The sequence below is a fragment of the Triticum aestivum genome, chromosome 6B (genome assembly GCF_018294505.1).
Source record: "Triticum aestivum cultivar Chinese Spring chromosome 6B, IWGSC CS RefSeq v2.1, whole genome shotgun sequence".
Classification (NCBI taxonomy): Eukaryota; Viridiplantae; Streptophyta; class Magnoliopsida; order Poales; family Poaceae; genus Triticum; species Triticum aestivum.
In genome coordinates, this window is record NC_057810.1 from 705,711,721 (window position 1) to 705,723,862 (window position 12,142).

The 12,142-nt window shown below is 44.1% G+C and overlaps 1 protein-coding gene across 1 annotated transcript in view; it reads right to left on the bottom strand.

Moving 5' to 3' along the window:
* LOC123135030 (diacylglycerol kinase 4-like) overlaps positions 1–12,142 on the bottom strand; it is a 51,949-nt gene that overhangs the window by 18,892 nt on the left and 20,915 nt on the right. The window contains exons 2-7 of the mRNA XM_044554157.1: positions 6,813–6,935; positions 6,378–6,515; positions 6,211–6,296; positions 3,408–3,507; positions 3,233–3,308; positions 697–779 (exon numbers count right to left, since the gene is read on the bottom strand). Coding sequence (XP_044410092.1) covers positions 697–779; positions 3,233–3,308; positions 3,408–3,507; positions 6,211–6,296; positions 6,378–6,515; positions 6,813–6,935 — 606 coding nt within the window. The remainder of the gene's footprint in view (positions 1–696; positions 780–3,232; positions 3,309–3,407; positions 3,508–6,210; positions 6,297–6,377; positions 6,516–6,812; positions 6,936–12,142) is intronic.

Sequence of the window (12,142 nt, forward strand, 5' to 3'; positions counted from 1 at the left end):
CAGTTTCATGCCTATTCGCATGCTACTTGGGATAGCAATCATTCAGATCGCTTGTCCCTTCCTACTAACTGTGTTTTTCTTGGTTCCCTCATTGCCCGGAAGACGAAGGAACATACTAAAGTTTCTTATTCAGGTTCAAAGGCTGAGTTGTGAGCTATGGCTCTTCTATGATGGCTGCTTGTGATTTTGTTGTTTATGTCACTACAACTACGTTCTTGTCTGACAGTACAGTTGCTATCAGTATTGCGTGGGACCCTATGAAGCATGAGCTCATGAATCATATTGATGTTGATGCTTCCTTCATGCACTCGAGTGTGCAGGATCATATTATTGTTTTTCAGTATGTGCCTTGCAAGTTACATTTGTTATATTTCTTCATGAAGATATTGATTAGAATCTTTGGTTGGAGATAGAAAACAATGTTGCCAATACTGGATATCACATGTTGCCGCTCCCCCCCCCCCCCCTCACAAAGTAGGTTGTGTCCTTAATGGTAAAATCTTCAACTACGACATCTATTTCGAAGGGGTCTTGTAGTGTGTAGACAATAATACTTATCCTACTCCAAGTCAACATTACGTGTATAGAACCTAAAAGGACATAAAACTTGAACATGCAATATTATATTAGAGAGTTTATGCCGAGGAGCTATGGAATTCCCATTAGTGAAGGTAAGGGTTTCACTAAGTTGCATACCTTATTAGATAAAGGACCACTAGCAAGGAATGGCTTGTCACCACGTAGTTGATGAAATCCATAAGCCACTTGAGCATCCATCCCTGCGTTTTCAGATAAAGTGCATAGTGAAAGCATGTTTCGTTTCGAAAGATTCCGACGCAATAGACAAATTAGATACAAAAAAAAAATGGTAACAACAAAACAATCCCCACATACGTATAACTCAAGAAGATTATTCATCTCATTATTTCAAGGATAGTACTAAAAATTGTGTTATTACTTTCATCTATGGTTAAATAACATAAATACGTACAAATGTATCACCTAAGAACAATATAAATATATATGCTCTTACTATTTTAGAAGACACTGGGCCAAGAAGTTTTCTCAAACTTAGAGTGGTTTGCAACAGAATTGTGAAAACATATGAATGAATATAGGAAGTTTGATATCAAACATGTTTGTTTTAGCAAATATGATTGTTTCATCTAAAAGCATACACTAAAGAATATAACTCGCGAGTGGATTGCCATCATCCTGTCCTCGAGTAGCATGAGGGTGATGCTCAATGGCGAGCCAGCTCCGGCGGCTTGGCACAAAAAGGGTCCAAGACATGGTGACCCGCTTTCCCTGATGTTATTTATATTGATGATTGGAACTCTCAATATGTTACACGACAAGGCCAAGGTATTTGAGTAGCTCCATCGCCTAGCACCTCACGATCTTTATGATGAATGTCTCACCTTACCCAGATGACATTGTCTTCTTCTACCACCTGGATAGGGAGGAGTTCCTTGTCGTTCGCTGCTTACCCACATTCTTCATGCATGCATCAAGATTGCCCACGAACTTTGCCAAGTGACATAGTGTCCCCCATTGGTTGATCGGGCGAGGATGCATGTTAGCAACCCACTTGATAATCAACCAGCGATATTGGATTACACAGGAGATGTAGCTAAACTGAGGTACAAGGCACATGAAGGGGATTAGGGAAGAGAGCCATAGGTAAGAGAAGAGTAGTCACCGCTGAAGCTGTGATCCTCTGATGACTAGCTCGTGGTCTCCTCCCATGTATTTGTAGCTTCCAACCCGACCCATGTGTTGGCCCAGCAACAAGCCCTTGTAGGTGGACTGGTTAGGCAAGGGCCCTAACAATGCCCTAGGGCAGCATCGGCTTTTGGGGCTTCGCCAGTTTTCCATATGTTTTGTAGAAAAAAAAAATGAATTTCCTTTTGCTTGAGAAAAATTGTGCTTCCACGAGAGGCACATATTTTCCTCGTGTGGAGGCAAAGATTTGCTTATGTGAGAAGCACAACTTTGCCTCTCGGAAAGAATAAAAGTTGTTCTTTAGCTTTTGTGAAAGGTACATATTTGCTTCTCCTGAATGCACAGATTTTCTTCCACGAGAAGCACACATGTGCCTCTCGGTAAGGAAAAAACAGGTTTTTTTTTTGCTTTCACTGTGCTTCTCGTGGAGGCAAAAATTTGCTCCAGCAATAAGTATGACATGAAAGGGGAAAAGTGAAGAAAAAAACGTGCTTTCGGCTTAGTTTTGTTTCTTCTGTTTTTTCGTGAAAAAAAGTTCGCCAAAACCTATTACATGGGATCTAGCTTCGAATTTCCCAAAGCGAGAAATCCAATAGTAAAAACAGTTTGTGATGTGGACACATGATTTAAGAGATGAAATATTTTGAATAAATGAATCTACAAAAAAAGGAAGAACTCTCATGTTGAGACAAGTGATGCACATACAATGCATCACTTGTCAGGGACTGAGAAGATGGGAGTGAACTTTGTAAGGAGTACCCTTTGAATTAGTGATCTCGCGGGTTATGAGTACCAGCTTGATCAAGCACAACGGAATCCCCGCGTGTTAAGGAGGTTGTCGAGCGAGGCGCTCCAACACTTGGTTGACAGGATTGCCGACTACCTTCCCACGTGAAGGGCCTCCATGATGGCTAAAGGGAGACGTCTCACTTTGGTCATGTCGGTTCTGGCTACTATGCCTTTGCACTAGATGGTGTCCTCGGCTTGAACAAGAAGACGAAGAGACATGTTGACAAAATCCCGAGAGGCTTCGTTTGGCTAGGCAGGGTGGTTGCACAGTGCGGCCATTGCCACATCAACTGGTTCAAGGAGTGCAGGCCCCTTTGCTTAGGAGATATGGGTGTGCCACTCCCGACTCCGACGATGGAGGGGCGATGACGGCGGCGCGATTTCGGCTCGCTTCAGTGCTTATAGTCGTCGCTAGGTGGTCTACGGATCTGGATGTAATTTGTATTTCTGGTGTTCGTTCTACTGCCATGATTGGAGATGAATAGATTGGAAGTTTTCACGCAAAAATAAATAAATTTGTGTCACTTCATACAGACAACCGTAAGGAAACTCAAGGCTTTTTCTTTTTCTTGAGAAAAAGATAGATATATAACCAAGATTACTCCAAATAAGAGCATGATCTAAAACAAATTAGGGGATACTAGGAAATACATTCTGAAATAATGAAGAAAATTACAAGCAATGCAGCTAGAAGTTGTCAAGTGAATAAAGGAAGTACCTAAGCTGAAGTAATTGTAGAACACGCCGTCAAAGCAACAAACTGTCTCAGGCAACTCTCCCTCAGCAGTGCCATCCTGCAGGACATATTATTGCATTCATGTGGATCAGAGTGTGGGAAAATAAACATCATTGAACTCATGAATCATTGGTAGAAGATAGTCTATAAGCAGTACATCATAAAATGTACACTCTCCGAGGTGCCTAAGGGAGTGAGGAAGATTCAGTTCTTGTTCTTTTTCTCCTTCTTCTGGCATAGAAACGACGATGTGCCAACTGCACAAGGCAACTATGCTACTAAGAAATTGGAAGTGATCAACTCTGGAAGTACATACCATACCTACTAAAGAAGGAAACGTCATGTAGCAAGTTCTGCAATAAGCTATCGCATAAAGCAAACCGTTAAGGCATTAATAAGTACTCCCTCTGTAACTTAATATGAGACATTTTTTGACACTTTCATAGAATCTAAAAACATCTTATAAAAATTTACAGAGGTAACACACGGAATCTTTCATGATAGCTATTATTATATGGCATTTCAATCACTGCATGCTAGGGTTTAGGGTTTGGCCAAAGCCAATGTGTATTATCCACAGCCGCAGTTGCCATCATAATACATATTTGACAAATCACCAGAATCTTACTAACATGGGAACTTCCACGAAGACTGTTTGGATTAATTGTGGAGTAAACCCAACATTAATCACTTAGAATGTATCACAACTGGTGTAATCCAATTCGCCCCACAGACAGTAATTAACTACCTCATTTCCCAAATAGATGTCATTTAGGAATGGATGCAATCACAACTTTGCAACTTCGTTTTTTCATGTGAGATTAGTAGATTTATGGTGAAAACTACTTAAAGAAGCTATATATTTTTATTACTTTGGCTAATTATAGGTACGAAAATGTGATGGTAACCTGTGTACCGGAGATCGTATTCATGTATGAAACCCACACATTTGGAAAGAGAGATCATACATTTCAAGGAGAATGTTAGAGCAACTCCAACCGGGCGACCTTCGTCCGCCCATGTCCTTTTTGGTCGCCGCGGACAAAACCGGTGGCCCAATGCATAGACCCAAATCCAAATCATGTCCACTTCGTTTCCGCGCCGACCTATTTCAGGCACAAATTTTGGCAGGATTTGCGTCCTCGCGGACACGAAACGGACGCGCCCCGCATCCCTTCTGTGTCTGCCACGGGCCCACTAGTCGGCCGCTCAACCACCGCTCGCGTCTTATTAAATGTCAACACCTATCTCGGGACCCACCTGGCAATGGGTGGAAGGTCCGCGTGCCCATCCTTTTTAATGGAAGCGTGCGGTGGGGCCGGCCACATCCAATTCCAACACCTGTCCACTTCTGGCCACACAGTGCTCCCTCGCCGATGACCAGAAACCCTAGCAAGCCCAAACCCTGGCCACCATGGAGTTTTCAAGGGGAAGTGGAAGGGGAAGCACAGCACCGGTGCGGGCTCTTCCCGCGGGCTTACACTGTCGCCGCCGCCTACTAGACGCGGCTTGCCATCTGATCAGGACCGTCTGTACGTACCAGTCCACCAGGCGCGGTGCCACTGGCAGTACTGCCGGCCATTGCAGTATCCGGATGTCAACCTGTCGCATGGTTGGCATCTGAATCCATAGTGGATCGCCATTCCAGTAGTGCCGCACTCGGCATGGGCGCACGCCGAGGAGGTTCGCCGGCGTCATGAGGGCCTCACTCCGGATCAACGGGTGATGCATGCCTACGCGCCAAAGCGCTGGTTCGCGCTAGAGCATGAGGAGGAGCACCGTCGGGGCGTCCACGTCGACCACGTCGTTCCTCCGCCACCGCCCGAGGTTCTGCCGGAGGAGGAGGAGCAAGAGGCGGCGTACCAAGCCGCCCTCGAGCTAGCCCTGCAGCACACGCTGGAAGAGAGCAGGATCGAGCAGGACGCCCATTGGGATGGGCTAGAGCACGCCCTCGCCTTGTCGGCTGCTGGGCACTCCGTCCACACCCCGCTCTTCGTCCCGCCACTACCGCCGCTGCTCACCGTCGAGCCCAAGGCGGAGCCGGAGCCACCGACATGGAAGCGGTCGCCGCCTCTTCCCACTTGGCCGGAGGAGTCCTACACGTGGACCGGCGGGTTCCGCGAGCGGGTGATCGCGCCTCCAGTCCACTACGCCGCGATGCCGGAGGAGGAGGAGGCCCACCTTGAGCGCTAGAAGGCGCACTGGCTTAACGAGGAGGAGGCCGGCGACCAGCAGCAGATGCACTAGGAGCAGGAGGAGGAGGCGTCGCTCCTTGGGGAGGAGGAGGAGGAGCGCACCCGACGATCCGCAATGCCGCCGCCGCAGCAGACACCGGAGAAGGCTGCCCTAGCATCCTACCAAGCGGCGTTCGGGTGGGCTGGGCCACCTCCCATCTTCATCGACCTCACCGACGGCGATGGCGACAACAAGGGCAAGGCGGACGTCTAGTGCAGCGCGCGGGCACAGACTTTTTTTGGTTTTAGTTAATTTTTAATTATGTTTTAAGTGGACTTTGGTCGGCGGTTGACCGGCCACTTATGTTTAATTAAATTTTTATTATGTTTATCTGTGCCACGTGTTTATCATTTTTGTTTTTTGGACGCGGGCAAATTTGGGTCTACCTCCCGTTGGGTGCACCAGCTGACCCAAATGAAAAAGCGGATGCTCCCGTCCGCCTGCCCGACCCTAAACGGACGTAAAGCGGACAAACTGCACGTCTGTTTGGTCGCCTGGTTGGAGTTGCTCTTAATCCTTATTTATTATGGGTGGTGGCTAGCTTAAGCACAGGCCTATCAAGATGAGCACATGCAACCAGGAGGCAGCTATCCTTTAAATTAGGTTAGGATTGCTTTAGCTTGAAATTAAATTAATAAATACATGTGCATCACATTTGCACTAAAATAGAAAACAGAATATGTAGAAGATCTTAAAAACTTCACTATTAAATAAACAAGAGTAACCTGTCTAAACATGATACTGTGCCCAAAATAGCCTTGTAGAGAGATCGTTTAGCGGCTGTTTTCCATGAGAAAGGAAATGAAGCACCCTGAAAATAACAGTTAAGTGATGAAAATTTTGTGTAAGTATCACAAGAAGACTATAAGAACAAAAGAAAGACATCTTTTACCCAACCAAAGCTCCTCGAAAGATCGTTTCCTGTTCCAAGGGGTATGACAGCAACTGGAGGAACCGGTTCCCGGTTCTGTACATATAGTTCTCCTAAGCATCCCAGTACCCAACCTACTGTACCATCACCTCCTGCTGTCTAGGTACGTTAAGCACCGTAAGTATTCAGAAATCATTGGGGGAATGAGAAGGGTATTGCAGACTACTGTGTGTCATAGTGCACGGAACAGTGAAACAATATACTTCCTGTCATAATTTAGTCAGATTATTTCTTCTTTTCAACTCAATACTAGATTAGAATGGTATAAATGTATAATACTCCCTCCTTCCTAAAAGGTAAGGCCCCCCTTGAATTTCGAGCCTAATTTCGAGCCTAAAAAATATATGAGTTATATGCCACAATACTTATGTAATGGTGTTTAGTTGTTTAAGTTACCATGACTCTCAGGTTATTGCGAACTGATCTTGCACTATGATCCCCTGAATCAGCAAGTTGCTCCAAACAGCCCAATCCATATTGCACAAATTCAGATGGCTTAACGATCGTAATATCGAAAACCTGGAGTCATAAAAGCTGGCGTCAGTAACAAAAGTGCTTAGTATTTTTGTTTTTTTGAAAAAGGTATATTTCTGCCTTTCAATATGCAACAGTTCAAAAAAAAATGAAGATATGGCATGTTAATCAATATTCCCACACTGCATTGGAATATAAGTACAGAGAGTGCTGATCCGAGTTCCAGCAGGAGAGCAGAACATATACAAGGAAGTAGAAAGGTTAGAGTTTTCTAATTTAAGTGATATCCTGCCAGTATACTTAGATTTTTTCCGATAAAGGACGCTTTTATTATCTCAAAATGTAGCATCAAGCCGATACAAAGCATTTGGAGTATCACCTGGCCTTTGCATAACTAGGATGCACACAGTCAAACACCAAAAATCTGATAAAAGAAAAAAAACGAAAATTCGGCAACAGTAGATTCATACTTGCACCACCCCCCCCCCCCCCCTCCCCCCCAAAAATAGAAAACAGTAGATTCTTAAGGATGGAGGTTAAGCGATAGTAAATTATACTCTAGTGTGCACAATAAAGCCAATTAAGATGCATACAGAAAGAAATAGCTTTTATGTAATTCAGATCGTAAAGTGAAAGGCTATGGCAGTCTGCACGTGTCATCGGCATCATCAATGAGTTGCGTCAGTCATGAGAACAAAATTTCCCATTTTTCTCGGCGGAGAAAAACCTTGCACATATTTAGTACCCCATGCGCAAATGGGGTACATCTATATATGGGTACTCTACGGAGTTATTGTGCATGTGTGTACATTGTTTCTCTTACCCAACAAAAACGATAAAATTGTTATGTCTGAATAAGCATATTAAGTTTCCGATTTCTATTATGTTTCAACTATTCAGTTGTTTCCTCTACAGACTTGTTCACCAACTTCTTGCGCCAGTAGCTCCCTGAACAACGAGTCAATATCTACCGACCTTTTGCAGTTCATTTCTTACTAGCAGTGCCATAATCGTGTAAGCATGGTATCGTGTAACAATGGACAAGGATGTCTTCCAGCCAAGTCCATCAATAAGGTTCACATTTGTACATTGGATCACCCTAATGTAGACTAATATTATAACATGCGCAAGGTTAATATACCTCTGCAGTATATATTGATTTTTTTCAGAGATGAACATAAACATCTATTGATGACTTAATAACAGCATGACTGCATATATGGAAGAATCTACTGCTGACCTAAGCCTAATTACTAAAAAGTAGATAAAAGTAAATGTCAATATTCTCTCCTGCTTTATTGAAGGGCCGGTCCCTTTAGATAATAGAGCAGACTAGGCTAAATCCATTCATACTCTAATACAACCTCTAAAGTGACTGGACTCTTTGCCAAGAAAGATGCTTAATCAACTACGACTCTAATTAAGGGATAAGACATCACTGGACTCTTTCCTAACAAAGATGCTTAATCAACTAGAATTCTAATTAAGGGATAAGACTCCATGTTTGATGGGCTGGTGCACATAACATCTCTCTCTTCCTTGAAAAATAGCTTGTCCGCAAGCTGTAGGTTGTGGAAGAGCCACACGCACCAGTGGCCCCAAACAGTTAGAGCAAAGGTATTGGCGATGATGTTTTGCTGACTCAGCTGGAGTAAGGCACCGAACCTACCGTGGCTGGGTCTACGCCGGAATGGTTGATGACAAAACATGTGCTAGTGGCGTTGGCAGGTATGGTCTTGTTGATGCATTGGCCGCAGGAAGATCATAGGGATAAAAGTGTCATCTAATACTAGAAGGCTGGTGTGGTGACGTTGTTGTAGGGAAATAATGCTCCTCATAGGCCTTGGTGAAGGGGAAGACGGTGTGGAGGTTAGATGGATGTTGAAGCTTGACGTCAATGTGAAGACCATCGGGCAGCCCTACTGTGCATAGAAACCGTTGTTGGGGCGGTGTTAATGGATCATTGTTGCGACACATGAGCATTAGTCGAGGAAGTGTATGGCACCTATGCCAACTCGCCCACGGGATTGCTGTGGAGTGACGGCCCAAACTGAATGTGTCAATCTTCCTTGAACTACTCCCGTGTCGGCATGCCAAAATCTCTCTCGGGCTGTAAGTACCAGAACTGAGTGTCATTGATGAGGTGGTAGGCTGCAGGCTAGACTTTGTCAGCCTCGTTCATGCGTTGTCCACAAAACAATTGCTGGTACCTATTGAGCCAACCAAGAAGATCGACCGAACCATCATGCGTCGGGAAGTCAAGCTTGTGAAAGCCAGGCATGTGTGAACCACATCTTGATCTGAGGTGATTGTTAGGTAGGGACCGAAGGGAGGTGATGGGTGAGGTGGATGCATAGATGGGTTGTGGAAGAGGTGTGGCCATATTGGCATATGAAATAATTTGGCAAGTGGAGATGTGAAGGCGGTAGAGGCAGTGGCAAAAATCTGTTGTTGTTGGTGCTGGTGGTCGTAGGGTTGTTGTTGGTAGGTGGGCGGAAAAATTGGGGCAGAATTTGGGCCGTATGGTGGCCAAGTGGCCCAGATTGATGTTAGGGGTGACGATGGCGAGTAAGGAGATGGCTGGAGTTGCTAAAAGGGCATTGGCGGGTGATGGTGGTTGCAGCGGTGTGCATAGGATTGTGTTGCGAGGGGAAGTAGACAATGAAGGCAAGAAAGTGAGGGGATGGTGGGCGTGGGAAATCTACCTTGCGAGTGGAGGTCTGCTGGGGATAGTGGTGGCGATTCCTCCATTAGATAAGGGGAAACTAGATGTGCTATTGGCGTGGGGAATGACCAAGGCCACCATTGGAAGGATGGCTTGGGACACAGAGGTGGCATCATGGGTGGCAACTACAGTCGCATAATCTGGAGGTGGACACGGGGTCAGAAGTCATTTCTCAACTGCCGTCAAGCGCTGCACCAGACCGTCGCACAATTAAAAGACCTATCTTCTAAACTCCTCTTACCGAGATCTGATACAGGCCCCCAAAGTTCATGGTTGGAACATCTCCTTGTCAAATCTCTACCCCAACCGCCTTACCAAGATCCGAGCACTTCATGACCCCTTCTTTGATTAGGAAATCTACTATGCTTTTCTCCGAATGAATCCAAATGCCAGCCCTAGACCTAACTGTTTTGGATCTTACTTCTACAGAAAACATTGGCACTCCACAAAACAAATGATCATCCCTTTCTTTTGTGATTTCCATAATCTAGATAAATGTGTTGATCATTTCAATACCGCCTTCATGGCCCCCCTTCCAAAAGATGTCGTACCCAGATCGGCAATTAGCCATTGATTTCAAGCCCACCCCGCTTTAAAATTGCCCTCCAAAAGCCATTTCCAAGCTCCTCACAAATATACTAAAACCCATGATATTCCTCATTATTCACGACAACCAAACATGGTTCATAAATGGGTATTCCATTATCGAAAAACTTTATCTAGGCTGCTGGCCTGCTCAATTTTTCCATGTCTGTAAAGCCATGACGATGAGCTTCAAACTTGATTTCCACAAAGATTTCGACTCCAACGCATGGGCACCCCTCGTACAAATCCTCATCCACTGGAGATTCCCACACAATGGGTTGCTTGGATTAACTCTCTACTATCCACTACAAGAAATATGTCAACTTATGACCTTCTGTTAGTGACCCTCGAAGAATTGGTCATAAATTTATGACCATTTTAGACCAATTGGTCAAAAGCTGTTCAGGGGGCTTCAAACCCTAAACCATTGCGACCATTTTGGTCAGAAAGGTCGTAATTTCCTTACACGAAATGGTCACAAAGCAAACAGTGCTAGTCCGCTGCCTTATTTCTAGTTGTTAATGACCAATATAGATGGTCATAACCTTGTAGATTGTGGTGGGTTGTGATGACTAGGCGCCATCTCATCAGTTTTGCCTATGTGTCATGTCCATGTGGCAGTTTTTGCCCTAGGTTGTGAAGCAACCTATATTTCTATCATTCCCAAAATTCCCAAAAAAATCTCATAAATTCTTTGGGTCATATCTTCATCAAATATGTAAAAATCTTCCTTGCCTAGTTCAAAAATAATTCAAATATATTCATTTTCCTATTCTGTTCAGAGTAACAGTTTGTGAAGGAAGTACCACTTTGGCATGTCCAAATAGTATCCATTTTCTACAGTGCTTTCCTATGACCAAATAACGATCCTCCACCAAATGCCGGCTCAATCCATTCATTATTTTGAGCCGAGCTTCAACATTCGTATTTATGTCCACTGTGGTGGTTTGCAAAGCAAGTACCACCTAGGCTCCTCCTTTTGAGCTGGAAATTTGTGAAGACGATCTTCTTAGTAACTGATCATCCTCAGCCAAAACTCACGCCCATTAGCCATGTACATTTCCCGTACCGCTAATCAAACACTTGGCCGCTAATTCATGTTTGAGCATCGATCGGTCTCCTCGTGAGAATCTTATGTTGTAATTTTGTTCCTAGCACCTACCTGGGGAGTGCTCAACCCACTAGACATGCATAGGCTGCCCAGAACACAAGGCAACGCCACAGTCACGCGGTGACCACGCGACGGGCATGCGAGTTTACGCGCTCTAGAGTTAGGGCCCTCGGCCACCGCCCAAACCTCGACGTATCACCACCAAACAATGTATTTATGATTAAATAGGTACTTATGTAACTAGAAATGATTTTTGGAAAAAATAAATAGCAAACTATGAGGCAGCTGCAGTTCAAATTTGACCCGCTTCCAACTGAATCGGCGGGAATTTGTCTTTTTCACCAGAGGTGGATCAAAACTTTTGACACCCAACCATTTTGTCAATTGTGCATTAAATATGTCCTAATATTTTATAAAAATGATTTGGTACAATTTTGCAACAAATATATGGTAGGTCCTTCACAAAAAAACCTCATTTCGGGCACTCGAAAAATGGAAAATGAATTTTCCGTGCAAAGAAAATGAAAACTCCCTTTGGCAACATTGTTTGGAATTCCAAGATGCACCCTTGTGCACAATATGAGATCATTTGAACAAACTATGCCATGAATGTGACCATGAGATTGAGCGTTTGGGTTGAAATCCATGAATCTTCACACATGATAGCTCATTTATGAGAACAATTTTCTAAAATAATTTCTGTATTACAAGATTATTATTTTTCCTGGAAACTTGGTCATATATAATGACACAATGCGAAGGTTTTCCAATTTTTTGATTTTTTTTTGAATTTTTATGCCCGTTTGAAAATGCGGTCAAAACGGCAGGAAT